This window comes from Amblyraja radiata, chromosome 21 (assembly GCF_010909765.2).
Source record: "Amblyraja radiata isolate CabotCenter1 chromosome 21, sAmbRad1.1.pri, whole genome shotgun sequence".
In the NCBI taxonomy this organism is placed as follows: domain Eukaryota; kingdom Metazoa; phylum Chordata; class Chondrichthyes; order Rajiformes; family Rajidae; genus Amblyraja; species Amblyraja radiata.
The window spans coordinates 9,146,574-9,171,487 of NC_045976.1; the positions used below are offsets into that span (position 1 = coordinate 9,146,574).

A 24,914-nucleotide genomic window follows, 5' to 3' on the forward strand; every position below is an offset into this window, starting at 1 on the left:
TCAGTTCCAGTGACAAAGTCCAACGTCTGCAATGAGGTAGAGGTAAATCGGACAGTACCCAAGTTTATGGAAGAAATAGTTGGGGAAGATTTTTATACATTGGATACGCACAGTGACAACAAACAGCCAATGGTCAAGCTGAGAGATGATATAACAAAGGACCTTCTTAAGGGGGATTTAAATGTTGGTTAAGGCGAAGAAGCCATTTTGGGTGATTAGACAACCTATAATCTCTTCGCTCTCACCCCAGATGGAACAATGATAGCCTTCCCCAAGTCTGCTGGATATCCCGGTTGCTAACTATTTTGACACCCCTGCCCAATCCCACACAGACCCCTCAGTCCTGGGCCTCCTCCATTATAAGAATGAGACCGTAAACAAAACCTCATATTCCACTTGGGTCGCATACAGTGCCCTCCATGATGTTTGGGACAAAGACCCATCATTTATTTATTTGCCTGTAAACCACAATTTGACATTTGTGATAGAAAAAAATCACATGTGGTTAAAGTGCACATTCTCAGATTTTATTAAAAGGTATTTTTATACATTTTGGTTTCACCATATAGAAATTACAGCTATGATTATACATAGTCCCCCCCATTTCAGGGCACCATAATGTTTGGGGCACATGGCTTCACTGGTGTTTGTAATTGTTCAGGTGTGTTTAATTGCCTCCTTAATGCAGGTATAAGAGAGCTCTCAGCACCTAGTCTTTCCTCCAGTCTTTCCATCACCTTTGGAAACTTTTATCAAACACGTGGACCAAAGTTATGCCAATGAAAATCAAAGAAGCCATTATGAGATTGAGAAACAAAAATAAAATTGTTAGAGACATCAGCCAAACCTTAGGCTTACCAAAATCAACTGTTTGGAACATCATTAAGAAGAAAGAGAGCACTGGTGAGCTTACTAGTCGCAAAGCGACTGGCAGGCAAAGGAGACCTCCACAGCTGATGACAGAAGAATTCTCTCTATAATAAAGAAAAATCCCCAAACACCTGTGCGACAGATCAGAAACATTTTTCAGGAGTCAGGTGTGGATTTGTCAATGACCACTGTAGGCAGAAGACTTCATGAACAGAAATACAGAGGCTACACTGCAAGATGCAAACCACTGGTTAGCTGCAAAAACAGGATGGCCTGATTACAGTTTGTCAAGAAGTACTTAAAAGAGCAACCACAGTTCTGGAAAAAGGTCTTGTGGATAGATGAGACGAAGATTAACTTATATCAAAGTGATGGCAAGAGCAATGTATGGAGGAGAGAAGGAACTGCCCAAGATCCAAAGCATACCACCTCATCTGTGAAACACGGTGGTGGGGGTGTTATGGCCCGGGCATGTATGGCTGCTGAAGGTACTGGCTCACTTATCTTCATTGATGATACAACTACTGATGATAGTAGCATAATCAATTCTGAAGTGTATAGACACATCCTATCTGCTCAAGTTCAAACAAATGCCTCAAAACACATTGGCCGGCGGTTCATTCTACAGCAAGACAATGATCCCAAACATACAACTAAAGCAACAAAGGAGTTTTTCAAACTTAATAAATAGTAAATTATTGAGTGGCCAAGTCAGTCACCCGATCTGAACCCAATTGAGCAAGGCTTTTATATGTTGAAGAGAAAACTGAAGGGTACTAGCTCCAAAACAAGCTTAAGCTAAAGATGGCTGCAATACAGGCCTGGCACCAAAGAACTGGTGATGTCCATGAATCGCAAACTTCAAGCAGTCATTGCATGCAAAGGATAGGCAACAAAATACTAAACATGACTACTTTCATTTACATGATGTTGCTGTGTCCCAAACATCATGGTGCCCTGAAATGGGGGGGACTATGTATAAACACTGCTGTAATTTCTACATGATGAAACCAAAATGTATAAAAATGGCCTTGATTAAAATCTGACAATGTGCACTTTAACCACATGTGATTTTTTTCTATTGCAAATTTCAAATTGTGGAATACAGAGGCAAATCTGTACTCCACAATTCTGTCATCTGCTGTGGAGGTTTTCCATGGCTTGCCAGTTCCCTTTGCAATTAGTAAGCTCACCAGTGCTCTCTTTCTTCTTCATGATGTTTCAAGCAGTTGATTTTGGTAAGCCTAAGGTTTGGCTGATGTCTCTTAACAGTTTTATTCTAGTTTCTCAGTCTCATAATAGCATCCTTGACTTTCATTGGCACAACTTTGGTCCTCATGTTGATAAACAGCAATAAAGGTTTCCAAATGTGATGGAAAGACTGGAGGAAAAACTAGGTGCTGAGAGCTCTCTTATACCTGCATTAAGGAGGCAATAAAACACACCTGAGCAATTACAAACGCCTGTGAAGCCATGTGTCCCAAACATTATGGTGCCCTGAAATGGGGGGGGGACTATGTATAAATACAGCTGTAATTTCTACATGGCGAAAATAAAATGTATAAAAATGGCCTTTAATAAAATCTGACAATGTGCACTTTAACCCCGTGATTTTTTTCTATTACAAATCTCAAATTGTGGAGTACAGAGGCAATTAAATAAATGATGGGTCTTTGTCCCAAAACATTATGGAGGGCACTGTGTATATTCATAATGAGTGGCTAATCCTCCCTCCTTAACAGAGGGAGGAGAGATGATGCCTTACTAATGGAACAACCAGAATCTATCACTCAGAGCTCTAACAGTAGCTCATCACATTAACTTGCCCCTAAGGTGGTTAATAATGCCAGTATCAACCTAAACTGTGAACACCTCGTTTTATATTGCCATTAATGATATTTTCGTCTCACTTGTAAGTAAGATTAAGGCTTGTATGTTTTGCTCTGGGTCACAGTATGAAACAGTATTATGATTGATATCTATAAAGGAATACTTATGATGTAATTTTTTTATTTTTTTTGGTTTGAGGCGACATCCCAATAATTGTCTGTTCATTTATTTTCCACAGTGAGGAAGTCTGTATCTTGTCTGCCTCAGGCACTGCAGCTGTGCTGAATCCAAAGATGCTTCAAGAATGCAGCATGGAAGGCTGTAGTGAACACAGGTTGTCACGGCAGCCTAGCTTCTTTTCCACAGGGTCAGAGAAGGGAGAGTTTGATTTTTTTCTGCAGTGCCAGGATAGTGCTTCTCTATTAGGGTAGGTTAAACCATTACAGTGGAGGGGCAGGTCCAAACAATTCATTTCTACTAACAAAGTTTGAAATTTGGCATCGATTTGGCAAGAAATTGAAATGCGGTTGTTGTTACCTAACAGCTTGCATCAAGGTAACTATCTAAAATACTAACCACACTTAATTATCTAATATCACACGCCGATTTTCCACTTTGTAACTGGAGAAATTGTCGTAAATTATTCTTTAAAAAAACTCTCAAAAGACAAACCGAGGTGTAATTTTCAATGATGAATTATGATGCCTTGTGTAAGCAATCAAAGTAATGCTTGGTGCAGCCCCTTTGGTTCTGGATGTCCCAAGTAATGAGTCAATTTATCTGTCCTGACCTTCTGTACAATAATTTTCCAAAAGGAAGTGGGGTTCTGAATTCTGGTTATGATGCATTCTGCTGACAGCAGTAACAGACTTTTTATTTGACAGCTGTATTACTGTATTAAATGTGCTTTAACCTTGTGGATTGATGTCTATTGTCTGGGTTAATAATAATTTAATTTAAGATAGATCAGCCATGATTGAATGGCGTTGATGGGCCGAATGGCCTAATTCCGCTCCTAGAACGTATGAACTTAAGCCATAGGAAGTTGGCATCGAAGAATTAAAAGCCAAAAGTGAAAGTTGTGTGAACCAGATTTTAAACCCCTGAACTTTGAATGTTCTTTTCCAAACATTTGGTGAGGTTAAGCATGACTGATGTTTAGAAGGTTTCGATCTGATTAGCATGTGTCTCCTTTCTCCAGATTGGATGATGCGACATCTCTAGCCTGCAGTTTCTGCCATATCCCTTATGATGAGTTAAATATGCCATTCCCCGCACACCTCACTTATTGTTATGTATGTCGGAAGCTGAAGGTTCCCGACGTTCTCTTCACAACCATTGAACCTCCATTGGAAGCAGCGGTAACTGGGAAAGGCTGCTTGATTCAAGCCAGGTGAGGCTTTTATTTAGTTATATGTATTATCACTGTGGCGTGACTTTATCCTGACATGCTGACATGGGTAGATGCACACAGACTCTTGCACTGAGTAGATGAATCAAGGACCAGAGGACATAGGTTTAAGGTGAAGGGGAAAAGATTTAATAGGAATCTGAGGGGAAACTTTTTCACACAAAGGGTGGTGGGTGTATGGAACAAGCTGCCAGAGGAGGTAGTTGAGGCAGGGACTATCCCAACGTTTAAGTAACATTTAGACAGGTACATGGATAGGACGGGTTTGGAGGGATATGGACCAAACGCGGGCAGGTGGGACTAGTGTAGCTGGGACTATGTGGGCAAGTTAGGCCGAAGAGCCCGTTTCCACACTGTCCCACTCTATGACTCTATGATGTCTTCTTGTCATGCAGACTCTGCCGTCAGAAAAAGAAGACTCAGGGTGAAGCCAATGCCACCGCAATAAGCAATCTCCTGCCATTTATGGAATATGAACTGCATACACAGCTGATGAACAAACTTAAGTTGCGAGGGATGAATGCACTCTTTGGGCTAAGGATCCAGATTGCAGTTGGAGAAAGCATGTTGATGGGCCTTGCTGTGAGTAAATGCTTTATTGAATATTAACAGAACAACGTATTAAACCCCTGGGACAGAAAACACTAATATATTGTTTAAAAAAGGACACCAAGTGCCGGACAATCTCGGCGAGTCAGGCTGCATCTCTGGAGACCATTTTGGTTGGTGAACCATCTTCAGACTATAATTGTAGAAGGGGTGAGAAAGCTGAAAGAGAGGTGGAGGTAGGACTAAGCCAGGCGAGTGATACATGGATACAGGTGAGGGGGGCTTTTTTGCAAATAATCCATGTTCTCCAGATATACTGTCTGACCAGCTGAGTTACTCCAGCATTTTCTCCTTTTGTTTGTAAATCAGCATCTGCAGTTCCTTGTGTCTGCATTAATGTATTGTATATTTCATTAATATAGCGTGGCCCAGTTGTGCAGCTGGTGGAGCTGCTGCCTCACAGTGCCAGAGCTCTGGTTTTGATCCTGACCTCTGCTGCTCCTGACCTGTCCGTGCAGAGTTGTGCTCCCGTGACCACGTGGGTTTTCTCCGGGTGCTCTGGTTTCCTCCCACATCCCACGATGTGCGGGTTTGTAGGTTAATTGGCCCTCTGTAAATTGCCCCAGGTGTGTAGGGAGTGGATGAGAAAGTGGGATAACATGGAACTAGTGTGAATGGGTGATGGATGGTCGGCGAATGTTTCCATTGCTGTATGGATTTAATGAGATGAAATCCAGACACACTTACTCACCCACAGTTAGAGTTTTGTTTTAGTTTATTTACTGTGGTGAAGTCTAATTTATGCTTGTAAGAATGTGTAAATTAAACCAATGTACATAATAACATGCTAGGATAATAAACCGTTGATAATCTGAAAGGATAGATCATAGCGCTGAAATGTTAATTGGTCTCTCCTCCCACAGTTGCTGCTTGGCTGGCTGAGTTCTTCCAGCATTTCTTCTCTTCTTTCACATTCCAGCACCAGCAGTTGTATTTGATTTTGGGCACTGTCTTTTGTAAGACCATAAGACATATGAGCAGAATTCGGCCCATCGTGTCTGCACTGCCATTGATCATGGCTGATATATTTTTTCCCTCTCAACCCCTTTCATAGAAAATAGGTGCAGGAGGAGGCCATTCGGCCCTTCGAGCCAGCACCGCCATTCATTGTGATCATGGCTGGTCGTCCCATCAATAACCCATGCCTGCCTTCTCCCTATATCCCTTCACTCCACTAGCCCCTAGAGCTCTATCTAACTCTCTCTTAAATCCTTCCAGTGATTTGGCCTCCACTGCCCTCTGTGGCAGGGAATTCCATAAATTCACAACTCTCTGGGTGAAAACGTTTTTTCTCACCTCAGTCTTAAATGACCTCCCCTTTATTCTAAGACTGTGGCCCCTGGTTCTGGACTCGCCCAACATTGGGAACATTTTTCCTGCATCTAGCTTGTCCAGTCCTTTTATAATTTTATATGTTTTTATAAGATCCTTTATATGTTTCTATAAGATCCATTCTCTTGCCTTCTCCCCATAACCTTTGACTCCCTTACCAATCAAGAACATATCAATCTCCGCTTTAAAAATAACCAATGAATTGGCCTCCACCGCCGTCTGTGGCTATGAATTCCACACATTCACCACCCTCCGGCTATAGAAATTCCTCTTTACCCACAATCTAAAGGTACCTCCTTTTATTCTGAGGCTGGGCTATCAAGTCCTGGACTCTCCCACTGCTATAAACATCCTCTCCACATCCACTCTATCTAGGCCTTTCATTATTCAGTAGGTTTCAATGAGATTCCCCCTCATCCATCTAACCTCTGGCGAGTATAGGTTCAGAGCCGTCAAATGCTCCTCATACGTTAACCCATTCATACTCGGCATTATTCTCATAAACCTCCTCTGAGCACTCTCTAACACAAACGCATTATTCCTCAGATAAGGCGACCCAAAACTGCAATATATTCATCTTCAGTCTTTAGAGGTGCGGCGCAGAAACAGGCCCTTCGGCCCACCGAGTCCGCACCGACCAGCGATCACCCCGTTCACTAGTTCTATCCTACGCACTGAAAACAATTTGCAGAACCCAATTAATCAACAAGCCTGCACATCTATGGAATGTGGGAGGAAACCGGAGCAGCTGGAGAAAACCCATGGGGTCACAGGGAAAATATACAAACTCCGTACAGACAGCACCTGTAGTCTAGATCGAACCAGGGTCTCTGGCACTATAAGGCAGCAGCTCTACTGCTGCGCCACAGTCGCCCAATATATGTGGAGATAGAAACAGTGCAACCTTTTGTTCCCTGCAATGAAAAAGCTGATGACCATCTCTAGGAGATGGTGACATCAAAGGGCTGATCCCCTGATTTGTTTGATTGGTGGAAAGATGCAGCATGGAAACAGACCCTTCGACCCACCGAGGCCTTGCTGCCTATCAATCACCCATTCTGTTATCCCACTTTCTCATCCACCCACTGCACACATGGAACAATTTACAGAGGCTAATTAACCTACAAATCCGCACATCTGTAGGATATTGGAGGAGACTGGAGCATCCGGGGAAACCAAGTGGTCACAGGAAGAACATAGAAACATAGAAAATAGGTGCAGGAGTAGGCCATTCGGCCCTTCGAGCCTGCACCGCCATTCAATATGATCATGGCTGATCATCCAACTCAGTATCCTGTGCCTGCCTTCTCTCCATACCCTCTGAATCCTTTAGCCACAAGGGCCACATCTAACTCCCTCTTAAATATAGCCAATGAACTGGCCTCAACTACCTTCTGTGGCAGAGAATTCCACAGATTCACCACTCTCTGTGTAAAAAATGATTTTCTCATCTCGGTCCTAAAAGACTTCCCTCTTACCCTTAAACTGTGACCCCTAGTTCTGAACTTCCCCAACATCGGGAATAATCTTCCTGCATCTAGCCTGTCCAACCCCTTAAGAATTTTGTACGGTGTGGTCTCACCAAGACCCTGTACAACTGCAGTAGAACCTCCCTGCTCTTATACTCAAATCCTTTTGCTATGAATGCTAACATACCATTTGCTTTCTTCACTGCCTGCTGCACCTGCATTCCTACTTTCAATGACTGGTGTACCATGACACCCAGGTCTCATTGCATCTCCCCTTTTCCTAATCGGCCACCATTCAGATAATAGTCTACTTTCCTGTTTTTGCCACCAAAGTGGATAACCTCACATTTATCCACATTATACTGCATCTTACATGCATTTGCCCACTCACCCAACCTATCCAAGTCACCTTGCAGCCTCCTAGCATCCTCCTCACAGCTAACACTGCCCTTCGAGCCTGCACCGCCATTCGATATGATCATGGCTGATCATCCAACTCAGTATCCCATCCCTGCCTTCTCTCCATACCCCCTGATCCCTTTAGCCACAAGGGCCATATCTAACTCCCTCTTAAATATAGCCAATGAACTGGCCTCAACTACCTTCTGTGGCAGAGAATTCCACAGATTCACCACTCTCTGTGTGAAAAGTGTTTTTCTCATCTCGGTCCTAAAAGACTTCCCCCTTATCCTTAAACTGTGACCCCTTGTTCTGGACTTCCCCAACATCGGGAACAATCTTCCTGCATCTACAAGAACGTGTAAGCTCCACACAGACAGCACGCAAGGTCAGGATTCAACCTGGGTCTCTGCCGATGTGAGGCAGCAGCTCTACCAACCACACAAAAAGTAGATTGTTGAGGCCAATATACTGGAAACTAGTGAAAGTGAGAACGGCATCAGAAGTATTCTCAATTTAGATGGGGATAGGAATCATAATCAAAAGAGTCTGGGGGGAATACACAGTTGAGATAAGACGCTGGGGCTTCATATTACAGGTTAGGCACACTTGGAATACTGCGTACAGCACACTACAGGAAGGGCATGATTAAGCTAGAGGGCGTTCAGAAAAGATTTTCAAGAATATTGCCACGATTGGAGGGCTTGAGTTATCAGGAGAGTCAATAGACCAGGCTTTATTTTCTCTGGAGTGTCAGAAGCTGAGAAGCGACATGGTAGAGATACATCAAATTAAGAGAGGCTTGGACAGGGTAGATAGCCAGAGTCCATTGCCACTGTAGGAGTGTCGGAAACTAGAGACAATGGTTTGTTTGTTTTTTTAAAATATTTTTATTAGAAGTGATGTACAATAATATAAGACATAAATAACATATTACATTTCATGTACAACTTCTTATTTTAAATTTAATAGTAGGACATGACTTCAGAATTAAGGGACAGAAGTTTAGGGGTAACATGAGGGGGAACTTCTTTACTCAGAGAGTGGTAGCGGTGTGGAATGAGCTTCCAGTGGAAGTGGTGGAGTCAGGTTCGTTGGTATCATTTAAAAATAAATTGGATAGGCATATGGATGAGAAGGGAATGGAGGGTTATGGTATGAGTGCAGGGGCAGGTGGGACTAAGGGAAAAAAGATGTTCGGCACGGACTTGTAGGGCCGAGATGGCCTGTTTCCGTGCTGTAATTGTTATATGGTTATATGGTTAAAAAAAAAAGTAAAGAGAAGCAAGAAATATGGAGATAGAGAATATTAGGAATAGGAATCATAGCTCATAGAATAGGAATATAGCTTGAAAAAGGAAAGAAGAAGGTGATGTGAAATAAGCAGAAAGAAAAAGAATAGAAGAGAGAGAAAGAGAAAAGGAGAGAAAAAAGAGAAATTGAAAGGGATATGCCTCCTTCGTATCTTTACCCACCCTTCACCCGGTTATGACACAATTAATTTCTAAGGTTGTGTTGCACCACATGCTTGTAATAAGTCAATAAATGGAGACCAAATCTTTAAGAATTGGTCTGATTTGCCTGATAGGAGGAATCTCATATCTTCAAGGTGTAACATTTCCGACATGTTTGAAATCCACATTTCGAGCGTCGGTATGGGTGCATTTTTCCAGAATTTAAGTATACGTTTTTTTGCTGTTATTAAGCCATAATTAAGTAGACATGTTTGAAACGAAGTCAGCTTACATCCGTCTTCCATTGATCCGAAGATAATCATCAGAGTATGTCAAGGGCTGAACTATAGGAAGAGGATGGGTAGACTAGGACTTTATTCCTTGGAGCGTAGGAGGCTATGGGGCGATATTATAGAGGTGTATAAAATCATGAGGTGGAATGGATAGGGTGAATGTACAGAGGCCTTTATCTGAGGGGGGGGTCAATACTGAGAGGGAGCATTGATTGAAGGTGAGAAGGGAAAGATATAATGGGAACAAGAGGGGTGACTGGTCCCATGATGACGACAATATTAGGGCACAGTGTTTAGAACTTGAACGAGTTTGGTGACATTGACTGAATGAGTCTGAGCTGTCTGTTTTAAATTTGTACGTTCAGAGTGGAAATTCTTTAAAATCTATATTAAAGTCTTAAATATAACCATATAACCATATAACAATTACAGCACGGAAACAGGCCATCTCGGCCCTACAAGTCCGTGCCGAACAACTTTTTTCCCTTAGTCCCACCTGCCTGCACTCATACCATAACCCTCCATTCCCTTCTCATCCATATGCCTATCCAATTTATTTTTAAATGATACCAACGAACCTGCCGCCACCACTTCCACTGGAAGCACATTCCACACCGCTACCACTCTCTGAGTAAAGAAGTTTCCCCCTCATGTTACCCCAAATCCGTGCACGTCGCCTAGCTTTTTTTGTTGTAAATCCCCCGTGTACATATTTGTAATGGAGGCTGCGATTATTTAGTGAATTACTGTATTTTTTCATTGGCTTTGTTCTAGTCTGCGACTGGTTTGTACGTGACGGCCCTCCCCTCTCCAGGGGGCATACAGGTTGCAGGGAAGACACCAAGCGACTCGTCGTACGATCAGCATATATCAAACATCCAGAAGAAGATCAACGATATGATCGTCAAAAACAGAGAAATCCATGAGATTAATCCTCCCGTAAGTAGCAGCTCGTTTGTGCGCGAGTTGACATTAACCAAAATATACTAAAGGGCCTGTCCCACTTTCACGACCTAATTCACGACCTCTGCCGAGTTTGCCCTTGACTCATACTCGCAGCATGGTCGTCACGAGGTTGTAGCAGGTCGTGATGCTAGTCGTAGGTGCTCGTGGCATCAAATAGGTCGGGGCGTTTTTTCAACATGATGAAAAATGTCCACGAGTAAAAAAAGTCGTGAATTAGGTCGTGAAAGTGGGACAGGCCCTTAACAGCACAAATGTGGATGATTGTAGATGTTGGAAAGCGGTTAAAAATGCTTAAGATCGAGGTACGTTGGCTTAATCAGCAGCATATTGAAGAATCTGTATGGAAGTGGGCTAACGATACTGATCAGCCGTGGTTTGATTAAATAACCGGAACAGGTTTCAGCGGCTGAATAGTCTTTTCCTTGTTCTTTGGCCAGTAAACAGTGTTTTCATCTGCAATCCTCTTGGTTCCTCGGGAAGTAATAAAAATATTGGAGATACAGCATGCAAGCAGGCCCTTCAGCCCACTGAGGAAACACCAACCATGAATCCGTTCACACTATTTCCATGTTATCCCACTTTCTCATCCACTCCCCACACACGGAGCGATTTACAGAGGGCCAATTAACCTGCAAACACGCACGTCTTAGGGATGTGGGAGGAAACTGAGCACCCGGATGAATCCCATGCGGTGACAGGAATAAGGTGCAAACTCCACACAGACAGCCCATGAGGTCAGGATTGAACCCAGATCTCTGCGCCCCTACGCTATGAGGCAGTGGCACGATCCGCTGCGCCACTGTGCTGCCCTAATGGCTCCAGTAGCATTGCACAATATCCCATCTGATTGTGAGGCACAAGCTCTACCAGTAGAGCCTCTGTGCCGCTTTATTCTTTAAAGATGTTTGGTTCCTTGAGAATTAATAAAAACGTTCTTTCATCATTTGATGAAAATGATGATGATGGACCTTTAATGCATTCTATGCATTAGCAAGAGTGTAGGAACATCATGTATATATGAAATCGACAGTGGCACCATTTGTCTCTAATAAGCAGCGGTTTCTGTGTAAAATGGCTTCCAAATGTCTAGATGTGTAGTTAAATAAAAACCCCGTTCATGTTTCCAGTTCAACTAGATGACTTGCAGCCAGAGCTGTTTCTACCAAGAGGTGTGTCGCTCTTTGATGCCACAAGTCATACTTTGTGCATTGCCATTTTAAAAAAGAGCTCTTGACAGACATTGATTCTTGCCCACTGGAATGCTCTGAAGGCTACAAGTCATCTACTGTTCATGGAATGGTCTGTCCAGACCTGAAGCTGTTAGCTGACCTGGTCACCGGTCGGATCAAACCAGTTGGGAGGCTGTTGAGTCTATCTGGAAAAAACGTATCAGTTTATTTTCTTTGCAGCTAGGTCTAACTGGGAGCGGCTTCAATGTTGGGAGTATCGATCTATCGAGCTGCTCAAACAAAAGACCTTGCATTGGTTAATTCTGTTGTGTTAACAAGAGCAGAGTCTAAGATGATAATTTGTATCTGGTTGTTTTTCAAGAAACAACTTCAAAATGGGTTGATTTTAAAAATTCTTTGGCGTAACACCAATAATGTAGCGATGTTACAGAATTTTGAGATTTAAAAAATCAAGTGTAATTTATCCCATCAGATAAAGCATAAAAAGAAGTTTAATTTGACACCTAATTCACTTTCATATCTCATGTATTTAAAAAGCTATGGCCATTTTCATACTCGGAAATTAGCATCTTGTTCCCTATTGATTTTCTATGGACGTAACAAAAAAGCTGTGATCGTGGACAGTCAAAAGCCCATAACTTTCTTAAAAATTAAGAGAACTGAATGAGATTTTCAGTTATCATAGATTGAACCATTCTGAAACAAATATAAAATAATCTTACTTGGATGACCTGAAATTAAAGCATATAATTAGTTAGTTACCCAAGTGTAGCTAATTTCAAACTTCAATTACTAGATCTAAACATCTATCCATTTCTTAATAAATGATTAACATTTTTAAATAGCCTGTGCAAATAATATTCATAAATAATTCACAATAAAACATGATTTTTAAATCTCATTTACATTAATTTATAGGCCAAATGGAAGGAATTTCGTGTTCAATTGCTGTAAATTAAAGTCCATTTTAAATCAGCTTTCTAGTGGGATCCTGTGAACGCGCTGGTTTAGAACGTTCACATTGCGCTAGATTTGTGCCCTCAAATGCCCAGAAAAATACTGCGGGATATAATGGGCCCAAAATGAGCTACTCGCAATATTAAACTTTGTATAAAGGGATCTTACGAAGCCCTTTTTAATGTAAAAATAAGCTACATACCTTCTGTGGTTTGCTCTATGAGACCCTGACGGCTGTCGGTGGTCGCGGGTTTAGAGATTGATTTTTAAACTACTATAACTATTATCCAAGGTCTTTAAAACTAATAATAGCTTTTGCGACGGGGTCTTCCAGCGATTTTTCGTTAATAATTAACTAGGCTGAACATCTTCGATTTGAACAGCCTAGAGAAAATCGTGTTTTAAACCCGCCCCCCTCTAAACGGCGCCAAAATCACGCACACCCGCAGCGACAGATTTTCAGCGACGCTTCAGGTAGGCTTTGCAACATACCTAAATAATTGTGTAATGTGAGCCAGAGGAGTTGTGGCTGGTTCTAGTCCTCAATTTTTTTATTAATCCAGCCTGCTGTCAATGAAACAGAGGTTCACTATAATTGAGCAAAACACAAAATGCTGGAGTAATTCAGTGGGTCAGGCAGATCTGTGGAGGGAATTGAAAGATATAGCATGGAAACAGGCCTTCATCCCACAGAGTCAATGTCAACCATTGATCGCCCATTCACACTAGTTCTGTTGTCCCTCTTTTGCATCCACACTGAACACACAAGGGGCAATTGACAGAGGCTAATTAACATAAGCCCGCACGTCTTTGCCTTGTGAGAAGGAACTGGAGCATCCGGAGGAAACCAGCGTGGTCACAGAAAGAACGTGCAAACTCCACCCAAAATCGGCACCTGAATTCAGGATCTAAATGTGATGCTGTGAGGCACCAGCTCTACCTGCTGCTCCGGCAGCACTCAAATAATCTTTTAGACTGTAGAGATACAGCGCGGAAACATGACCTTCGGCCCACCGAGTCCATGCTGACCGGTGCTTGCTCCCACTAGCATTATCCTACACACTTGGACAATTTATAATTTTTTTTACCAAGGCCAATGAACCTACAAACCTGTACGTGTTTGGGATGTGGGAGGAAATCGGAGCACCCAGAGAAAAACCACGCGGTCATAGGGAGAACGTAGAAGCTCCATACAGACAAGCACCCGTAGAGAGGGTCGAACCCGCATCTCTGGCGCTATAAGGCAGCAACTCCAAATATAAGGCAGCAACTCCAACGCTGCGCCGCCCTTTTAGTGTCCCTTATTATCTCGTTTCACATAGCTGCTTAAATGAGGAACTTGAGGTTGACCAGATCTCTTGCACTTGAACTCCATTATACTCTGATACTTTCTATGGATTGACTGGGAGCGAACATACATTAAACCTTTTGATGGCTGCCAACTATTTCCTGTCCATTATGCTTTTGACAATAGGAAATCCTAGAGGAAACGCTTGGATCCCCGATCCCTGAAACACAACAACGCCCCAGGCTCTTTCGCTCCCATTCGGAAAGTTCAGATGATGTTTCTGAACTGGATCTTTCACATGGGAAGAAGGATGCCTTTGTGTTAGAGGTAATGGAAATCTTTATTAGATATCATCACTGTTCTACTCGCTGGAGTTTAGAAGGTTGAGGGGGGACCTCATTGAAACTTATAGAATAATGAAAGGCATAGGTTGAGTGGATGTGGAAGGGGTGTTTCCACTGGTGGGAGAGTCCAGGACTAGAGGTCATAGCCTCAGAATTAAAGGAGGTGAGGAGGAACTTCTTTTGTCAGAGGGTAGTTAATCTGTGGAACTCATTACCGCACAGGGCTCTGGAGGCCAAGTCAGTGGATATTTTAATGGCAGAGATATTTCTTGATTAGAACGGGTGTCAAGAGTTATGGGGAGAAGGCAGGAAAATGGGATTAGGAGGCAGAGATCAGCCATGATTGAATGGTGGAGTAGGCTTGATGGGCCGAATGTTATGTTACAGTTATACCAGTTAGCAATCAGTATTGTGTTCAGTTTTGGTCACCTGCTATAGATATTGTTAAGCTGGAAAGACCGCAGGGAAGATTTACAAGGCTGTTGCCAGGCGTTGAAGGACTGAGCTATAAGGAGAGGTTGAACAGGCTAGGATTTTATTCCTTGGCGTGCACGTAGATGGGGGATGATCTCATGGAGGTGCATGAGATGAGGTAGATGCGCAGTCATTTACCCAGTGTAGTGGAATCGAGAACCAGTGGTCATAGGTTTAAGGTGAGAGGGAAAAGATTTAATAGCAACTGGAGGGGCAGCTTTGTACACAGAGGGTATATGGAAAGAGCTGCCAGTAGATTTAGTTGAGGCAGGTAATATAAGAACGTTTAAAAGATATTTGGACAGGTACATGGATAGTGAAGTTTGTGAGGGATATGGGCCAAATGCAGGCAGATGGGACCACTTGGTCAACATGATCATTCTCTTATGTATCCTTGGAGACATGAGAGGCTGCAGATGCAGGAATCTGGAGCAAAACAAAACAAATTACTGCAGGAACTCAGCAGGTCGAGCAGCATCCATGGAGGGAAAAGAATTGTCAAGGTTTCATGTTTTGACCCTCCATCTGGACTGAGAGGGGAGGCTGTGGGTATGAAGAGGAGAGAGGAAAGGGTGAGAGGGGCCAGTAGGTGAGCCGGGTAGGGATGATGGATGAGAGGCAGATGGAGCCATGTCGGGGTGGACTTCAGAGACAGAGGCAGGTAGGTGATGGGTGGAATTAGACTGGAAGGAATGAAAAAGGAAGACGGAACCAAGTGAGGGAAGGGAAAGTGGGGATTGGGAGGAAGAGATAACTGCTGGAGTGTAATAAGTAAGGGCACAAAGGCTGCTGCCATTTGATAAATAAGAAAGATGATAATGGGAAACATGGATAGGTGACATTCATGGATTTTTTTCTTGTAAACTAGCATTTAGAGTTCCTTGTTTCTACAAGGTGATGATGGGAATGGTTAAGGGAATAGCGGGTGAAACTAGATGGGGAGGAGATGCCGGAGGGTGGCATGGATGGGTTTTAGGTGGATAGAATCGAGATGGGGCGAGGGTAGAACATGGGTGAACGGTCAGACAAAGAGCGGATATGGGGAAGAGGACAAAAATGGAATGACTGGAGGTGGATCAAAAAGAGGGGGGGGATTACAGGAGGTAACGGTTACCCATAAATTAGAAAATGTAATGTTCATACCATTGGTTGGAGACTGTCCAGAGCATTCGTGAGGCATTATTCCTCTGGGGATATATCATTTAATTTTAATTATTGCCACAATATTTCACTGTGTTCAATGTTCACTGATTCATGTGTCAACTTTGGTAACAGTGAGCTGTATTGCACTGGTTCAGGGACCTTGTAACACCATTCTAGACCAGTTCAGGAAGTTATTCGCACTTCATTCTATTCCACTAGGCAAAGGATTACACAATATTCTATGTAAGGTTTTTAGTAAAACTGGATTATATTCAAGCAGGTCAGGACCTTGCCAACACAAGGCCATACTGTGCGACTAGACCAAGATGCAAAATAATTTCTTAATTCTGTTGATTCATTAAATATTTTCTTTAGTGTAGTAATACAGCATGGAAACAGGTCCCATGGTCGACATGACTCAGTGGGCCATCGACCACTCATTCACACTAGTTCTTTGGTATCCCAATTTCTCATCCACTCACCTACACAATAGGGACAGTTTTGCAGAGCCCAACTAACCTACAAACCCGCTTGTCTGTGGGAGGAAACCGGGGCACCTGAAGGAAAACCCACACGGTCACAGGGAGAACGTGCAGACTTCCCCACAGGATCAAACTCGGGTCTCTGGTGCTGATAGGCAGCAGCTCCACCAGCTGCACCGCCTTGCCGCCCTGATAGTTCAAATAGCACTGCACAATATTCCACAGCATCAGACCATAAGTAAACACTTTCCTAATGTCTGCTGAGTGAGATTGGGACCTTAATAGCACTGCTCTGTATTTCAGATTGATGATGCTGATGCTGTAGAAGATATTCATTCATTATTGACTGATGCTCCCACGCCAGCTGGTAAGTCCTTAGGAAGGGAGAACAAGAAGGTAGAACGGGGATGTGGAGGAATTCCTTCAGTCAGAGGGTGGTGAATCTGTGGAATTCATTGGCACAGAAGGCTGTGGAGGCCAAGTCAATGGATACTTTTAAGGCAGATTGACAGATTCTTGATTAGTACGGGTGTTAGGGGTTATGGGGAAAAGGCAGGAGAATGAGAGGGAGAGATAGATCAGTCATGATGGAATGGCAGAGTAGACTTGATGGGCCGAATGGCCTAATGCTGCTCCTATAACATTGGGGGTAAAAAGCATTGTGTTCTAAATCCTAGGTAGACAAAAGTGTTGGAGAAACTCAGCGGGTGAGGCAGCATCTATGGAGCGAAGGAAATAGGCAACGTTTCGGCCCGAAACGTTGCCTATTTCCTTCGCTCCATAGATGCTGCCTCACCCGCTGAGTTTCTCCAGCATTTTTGTCTACCTTCGATTTTCCAGCATCTGCAGTTCCTTCTTAAACAATGTGTTCTAAATCCTTCTCATTTCAATGCATTTGGACTTCTTAATATGTTTATACATTGACAGAGATTGATATCCAATTGAATATTTAGATGGAAGTGCACGTTATCTGACAGTAATGAACTGAAATAATTAGATATGTACTTGTAAACTTTCTGGATTTATTTTGTGCGGACAGGTTTTTACAGTTGTAATACGGAGGTTATGCCAGGTATCAACAACTGGACATCTGATTTACAGGTAAATCTGCATGGTATTTGTTTGAATAGTTTAGTTTATTGTAAAGGGATTGTAGTCATAGAAACATAGAAAATAGGTGCAGGAGTAGGCCATTTTGCCCTTCGAGTCTGCACCGCCATTTGATATGATCATGGCTGATCATCCAACTCAGTATCCCATCCCTGCCTTCTCTCCATACCCCCTGATCCCTTTAGCCACAAGGGCCACATCTAACTCCCTCTTAAATATATCCAATGAACTGGCCTCAACTACCTTCTGTGGCAGAGAATTCCACAGATTCACCACTCTCTGTGTAAAAAATGATTTCCTCATCTCGGTCCTAAAAGTCTTCCCTCTTATCCTTAAACTGTGACCCCTAGTTCTGGACTTCCCCAACATCGGGAATAATCTTCCTGCATCTAGCCTGTCCAACCCCTTAAGAATTTTGTAAGTTTCTATAAGATCCCCCCTCAGTCTTCTGAATACCAACGTGTACAAGCCGAGTCTATCCAGTCTTTCTTCATATGAAAGTCCTGCCATCCCAGGAATCAGTCTGGTGAACCTTCTCTGTACTCCATCTTTGGCAAGAATGTCTTTCCTCAGATTAGGAGACCAAAACTGTACGCAATACTCCAGGTGTGGTCTCACCAAGACCCTGTACAACTGCAGTAGAACCTCCCTGCTCTTATACTCAAATCCTTTTGCTAGTCCAGTGAAAAGCTTTTGTTGTGTGCTATCCAGTCAGCGGAAAGACAATACGTGATTACAATCGAGCCATTTACAGTGTATACAATAAAGGAAGTCCAGGTGATTGTTTAAAGTTGGGGAATGTGTTAGTGGTGGAGGAATCATTTTGGTACCAGAAATTATATTAGTTTGGTGAAGTAGATAAAAATGCTGGAGAAACTCAGCGGGTGAGGCAGCATCTATGGACCTAGTGACCTATTCCTTCGCTCCATAGATGCTGCCTCACCCGCTGAGTTTCTCCAGCATTTTTATCTACCTTCGATTTTACCAGCATCTGCAGTTCCTTCTTAAACATTAGTTTGGTGAGAATATTTTAAGAGATTAGCAAGCAATCAAACCTTAATGGGTGGAGTTAAGACATGGGAAAGAGTATAAAACTTTGGTGAAAGCTGTACATGGACCCTGTGGTGTAGCTGTGAAGTAGTGGGATACTTAAACACTGCGATTAGACAAAGTTATACACAAGGAATAGTGAGTTTTAATGGGGGGATCTTAACTTTCATATATATTGAAATACATGCTCATGACTGAAAATTGGTGCATATCTCATGTACTCGTGATATTTTTCAGTCACACTCTCCAGGAAATTGCAGCCATAGTGCAAAGTAAAAATAATGCCCCCAAGTCTATATAGTTTGGTGCCTAGTTAGAGCTTGTAGTGGTTAATAGCCTGATGGTTGTAGGGAGGAAGCTGTTCCAGAACCTGGACGTTACAGTTTTCAGGCTCATGCTCTGCCCATTTCTGAATCTGATCTAAATCCCGCAGAATATGCTGTCCACAGGCCATGTCACCAAGTCATTGACCCCGAGCTTCTGAGGGATTATTTGTTTGGGAGGGCCGGGGGAAATTATAAGACAATCCCACAAAGGGGGCAGTTGATGAGATGGTCAGTGAGAGAGTAAGAAGGGTAGTTGGGTTGCTGCTCCCAAGGTGACAGCAATGCCTTGGACGGACCTCTTTGGAGGATACCAGAAGCACCAAAGGAGACCTCAGGAGTGTCTACTGAGGAAACTCAAGCTGGAACCTGGAATGGAGGTAAATGAGTGATGAAGGGTTGAGGAGGAGATTTGCAGTCCACGTTGTTGAGATATGCAAGCCCTTTAGTACTGGGTTGTTTTTGCATTACTTGAACAATACTAAATCACAAACACTTTACTTAAACTATTATATGGTGACATTGTGGAAGTTGAGCAGGATTTTTATTGAGTAAAATATGGTATTGAGAAGAAAGTGTAAAACTTAGAAGAAGTCCTTTAGTTTAGTGCTACAACCTGGAAACAGGCCCTTCGATCCACCGGGTCTGTGCCGACCAGCGATCCCCGACTAACACTATCCTACACACTAGGGACAGTTTACAATTTTTACCAAGACAATTAACCTACAAACCTGTAGGTCTTTGGAGTGTGGGAAGAAACCAGAGCACCCGGGGAAAGCCCACTTGGTCCCGGATTGAACCCGGGTCTCTGTCACCGTAAGGCAGCAAATATACCGCTGCACCACCGTGCCACCCCCAGAGGTAGAAGCAAGGAATTCCAGATGCTGGTTTATGAAAAAAAGACACAATGTACTGGAGTAATTCAGGCAGCATCTCTGGAGAATATGTATAGGTGACATTTCGGGTCGTGACCCTTCTTCAGGCTGGTCCCGATCTTCTACCAAAGCATAAACGTATTAGACATATCCCTGCGTTGTTCACTGTCCATAACCATAGTTCTGACATTTTCTTTTGTTTTAGTTTTTTTATTTTATTTTAGAAAGTGTTCTATATGAAGCTATAATGCCTCCATGGTAATCGTTGCAGCTGTGAAATTCTTCTATTGACTAACTGTTCACTATTTGTATTATTGCGCAATCTTGATTATTGTTTTGTCAAACAGTTATAAGAGCCATCTCTAATTATTGAACTTTATGAACTTGGCATCAATGTACTCAACTCTGGTTACAATGGCGTATTCAGAAAGTTATAAGCAACAAATAATATGAATAATGTTGGTATTTGCAGCCCTCGAAGGAATGTACTTGCTACCGGCTAATACCTTTCCCCTCCCTTTCCTTTTTTAGATGTTTACTTCTGTGAGAGTGTTCCGGCTGAACAACGTTACCAGTCTCACGTCACAGGGACTGAATAAAGCCTTCAGTGATCTTTGTGAAAATTTGCTAAAGGTAAGAGGCTAGAAACACACCAACTTAACCATAGAACATAGGAGCAGAATTGGGCCATTTGTCCCATCAAATCTGTGCCATTCGATCATGGCTGGTCTATTTCCACATCCCCTCACCCCCCCCCCCATTCTCCTGCCTTCTCCCCATAACCTTTGACGTCCTTACTAATCAAGAACTATCATTCTCCACTTTAAAAATACCAATGACTGCACTGCCATCTGTGGCAATTAATTGAACAGATTCACCACCTTCTGGCTCAACATATTCCTCTTCTCCATTGTAAAGGTACAGTCCTTTTATTCTGAGGCTGTGCCCTCTGGTTCTAGACTCTCCCATTACTGGAAGCATCCTTTACACATCCGCTCTCTCTTGGCCTTTCATTATTCGATCTTGCATCTGATAGCACTATTTAAACGAGAATCTCTCTCGGAGCAGTAAAATCAGTAACAAACTCCCATGACCACTTTTCTGGAAGTAATGCCAGCTGTGACTTCACTGCATTGTGGCTTTTCCAAAAACTCTCAAAATAAATGCTGAAAGTACAGTTAGCGCTTGGTTCATTGCCCAGTGGATATGCAAGCCTGAAAAGGCCACATACACTCTGGAGTATATTTTCTCTTTTCGTTTTTAATCCATGAGTGTTTTTCTGTCTCCCACACGCTTTGGGATTAGGTTTTGGCAGTGGTGGTCAAAGATCTTATAGCGAAGCAAGATGGGTTACTCTCACGCAAACGTGTAGTACGCTCATGGGCGGATTCATGGGTGATTATATGACTCATTTTAGCAACCTGCCCCCGCCATCTTGCTTCCGGCCAAAGATTGGATCCGCAGCGGGGAGAGGGAGTGTGGGGCCCGGGGTAGCGGGGAGAGGGAGTGTGGGGTCCGGGGCAGAGAGGAGAGGGAGTGTGGAGCCCGGGGCAGCGGGAGAGGGAGTGTGGGGTCCGGGGCAGCGGGAGAGGGAGTGTGGGGTCCGGGGCAGCGGGAGAGGGAGTGTGGGGCCCGGGGCAGCGGGAGAGGGAGTGCGGGGCCCGGGGCAGCGGGAGAGGGAGTGCGTGGCAGCGGGAGAGGGAGTGTGGGGCCCGGGGCAGCGGGAGAGGGAGTGCGGGGCCCGGGGCAGCGGGAGAGGGAGTGTGGGGCCCGGGGCAGCGGGAGAGGGAGTGCGGGGCCCGGGGCAGCGGGGAGAGGGAGTGTGGGGTCCGGGGCAGCGGGGAGAGGGAGTGTGGGGCCCGGGGCAGCGGGAGAGGGAGTGTGGGGCCGGGGCAGCGGGAGAGGGAGTGCGGGGCAGCGGGGAGAGGGGCATAGGAGGGGGGGAGACATTGTAGTGAGGGGGCAGCGAGGGAGTGCCGGGGGGGATAAGGCCTAGTGAGTGTGAAGTTGCGGGGAGGTTTACAATGTTTCTTATTTACAATGTTTCTTATTTAATGTCCCTTGTCTAGTCTGAAATAACGTTCATTATTGGATCAGAAGAAATATAATTGTGTGTGTTATATGATTATATACATTTATATAATTTTCATGTATGTGTGTTTATAAACATTTTATTCTTTAACAAGAATTAACAGAATTATGAACTAACAGAATTATGAATCTAACCCTATATCACACACAAAAGTTCCCCCGCAATGTCAATTACCCTGCGAGTCGGGTCGGTTCCGGTTACTACAAAATCAACACAAACACTGCTTGTGAGCCATTTAAAAAGAAATGATTTAAAAAACATTAAAAAAGACAATTACCAGAGTCAAATTTTATTGTTGACAAGAAGTATGAACTGACAGATTTATGAATCTAACCCACACAAACTGTTGCCCCGCGACATTGATTACACTGCGAGTCGGGTCGGGTCAGGTAGGCTCAGGTTACTAAAATGGGCGGGGAAAAATGCCCATGATCCCCTCCGTAGCGTACTACACATCAGCCCATTGCATTTCGCAGGAGTAGCCTATCTTGTTCCGCTATAAGATCTTTGGTGGTGGTAGGGGGTAGTGCTGGGGAAAGTGTTAGTAATTATTGTATTGAGGGAGGCTTGATGGGGCTTTTCAATCTTTTCCTAATCACCCATTGTATGTATTCCTATGGAGGAAGAATTTGTGTATTTAGAAATAGGGTGCGAATGATTTGGAATGCTCCTGTGAATGCATTTCATTTTAACACCAGATTAGCTTTGTCAATGCCAACCTGTGTTTCAGCTGGTGTTTCAGCTGGATGTAGAACAGTACAGCACAGGAACAGGCCCTTCGATTCACAATGTTTGTGCCAAACTCGATGCCCAAGTTAAACTGATCACGTTTGCCTCAACATGGTCCCCGTCCGTTTATTCCCCGCACTTCCATGAGCCTATCCAAAAGCTTCTTAAACACCACCATCGTATCTGCCTCCATTAAACTTTCCCCCTCTCACCTTAAAGCTTTGCCCTCTAGTGTTGAACACTTCCACCCAGGCTGACTGTCTAGCCTATCTATGCCTCCCATAATTTTAAATCCTTCTATCAAGTCTCCCCTGCCCTCCGATGTCTCAGTGAAAGAAATATGTTATTGAATGTAGCTAATATAAAATTAATTTGCCCTTTTATGGCTGGATACAAGTAGTGAATGGCGTACTGATTATTTAAGCATCAATAATTCTCTCTATGTAACAGTGAGCATGGTTCTCTCTTTCACATATCGTATCTAACCTTTTAAATCTTTTCCATTACTCCCTAGGCTCTGTATTTTAAACTGCGGTCCATGGTACCGTGCTGTCTGTGTCATGTGAACTTCAATGTTGCATTACCAGAGGATGAATTAATCCAGGTATATACGTATAAAACATAATATTTACAACTTTAGACATACAGTGCAGAAACAGACTATGTGGCCCATCGAGTCCGCGCCGACCAGCATTCCACCCGCACACTAGCACTATCCTGCACACTAAGGACAATTTACAATTTTAACAAACCCAATGAACCTACAAACCTGTACGTCTTTGGAGTGTGGAAGGAAACCGGAGCACCTGTAAAAAACCCATGCAGTCACAGGGAGAACGTACAAACTCCATACAGACATCACCCGCAGTGGGGATCGGACCCAGGTCTCTTGCGCTGTAAAGCACCAACTCCACCCCTGTGCCACTGTACCACCCGATATTAACTATATTTAATGATCCAACATCTGTAATGTGGATTTCAGTTTTGACGGTTCATCTTTCCAGGTTGCAGTTACAGCCGTTGCGATTACATATGATAAGAACCAGGCTCAATGCATCAAGGCTTGTTCAGACAAGACTCTCCTAAGAGGTAAGGTGGTTAAGAAATAATATTGGTTGTTAAATGGTTAAATGTCATTGATTGAGTCAAGAATGGTTTGATGTCATATGTCCCAGATAGAACAATGACATTCTTACTTGCAGCAGCACGACACAATATGTAAACATAGTACACTAAACAATGTAATAAAGGAGAGGGAGAAAAATGTTCAGTGTGTATATATATTCACATACTCACAAATACACATATATTTATATAGATTATATATATACAGTGCCCTCCATAATGTTTGGGACAAAGACCCATCATTTATTTATTTGCCTCTGTACGCCACAATTTGAAATTTGTAATAGAAAAAAATCACATGTGGTTAAAGTGCACATTGTCAGATTTTAATAAAGGCCATTTTTATACATTTTGGTTTCACCATGTTAAAAGTACAGCCATGTTTATACATTGCCCCCCCCCCCCCCATGTCAGGGCACCATAATGTTTGGGACACAGCAGTGTCATGTAAATTAAAGTAGTCATGTTTAATATTTTGTTGCATATCCTTTGCATGCAATGACTGCTTGAAGTCTGCGATTCATGGGCATCACCAGTTGCTGGGTGTCTTCTCTGGTGATCCTCTGCCAGGCCTGTATTGCAGTCATCTTTAGCTTATGCTTGTTTTGGGGGCTAGTCCCCTTCAGTTTTCTCTTCAGCATATAAAAGGCAAGCTCAATTGGGTTCAACCAACCAGCATTAACCAACCTGATCTCCCAGGTGGCTCAGCACTTCAACTCCCCCTCCCATTCCTAATCTGACCTTTCTGTACTGAGCCTCCTCCATGGCCAGAGTGAGTCCTACCTCAAATTGGAGGAGCAGCACCTCATATTTTGCTTGGGCAGTTTACACCCCAGCGGTATAAACATTGACTTCTCCAATTTCAGGTAGTCCTTGCTTTCTCCCTCCTTCCCCTCCCCATCCCAGCTCTCCCACAGCCTACTGTCTCCGCCTCTTCCTTCTTTGTTCCTTACACGGTGAAACCAAAATGTATGAAAATGGCCTTTAATAAAATCTGACAATGTGCACTTTAACCACATGTGATTTTTTTCTACGACAAATCTTAAATTGAGGAGCACAGAGACAAATAAATAAATGATGGGTCTTTGTTCCAAACTTT

At 43.3% G+C, this 24,914-nt stretch overlaps 1 protein-coding gene across 8 annotated transcripts in view; it reads left to right on the forward strand.

The window, feature by feature from the left end:
• The window catches only part of c2cd5 (C2 calcium dependent domain containing 5), a 119,503-nt gene that overhangs the window by 69,446 nt on the left and 25,143 nt on the right, over window positions 1-24,914 (forward strand). For 6 of the 8 annotated variants that reach the window (XM_033039470.1, XM_033039462.1, XM_033039463.1 and 3 more), the window contains 10 exons: window positions 2,939-3,127; window positions 3,902-4,093; window positions 4,507-4,693; window positions 10,442-10,606; window positions 14,255-14,395; window positions 16,815-16,878; window positions 17,551-17,612; window positions 20,401-20,502; window positions 23,205-23,294; window positions 23,695-23,779. In XM_033039470.1, coding sequence (XP_032895361.1) covers window positions 2,939-3,127; window positions 3,902-4,093; window positions 4,507-4,693; window positions 10,442-10,606; window positions 14,255-14,395; window positions 16,815-16,878; window positions 17,551-17,612; window positions 20,401-20,502; window positions 23,205-23,294; window positions 23,695-23,779 — 1,277 coding nt within the window. The remainder of the gene's footprint in view (window positions 1-2,938; window positions 3,128-3,901; window positions 4,094-4,506; window positions 4,694-10,441; window positions 10,607-14,254; window positions 14,396-16,814; window positions 16,879-17,550; window positions 17,613-20,400; window positions 20,503-23,204; window positions 23,295-23,694; window positions 23,780-24,914) is intronic. The other 2 variants (XM_033039464.1, XM_033039469.1) reach the window with 1 other exon arrangement.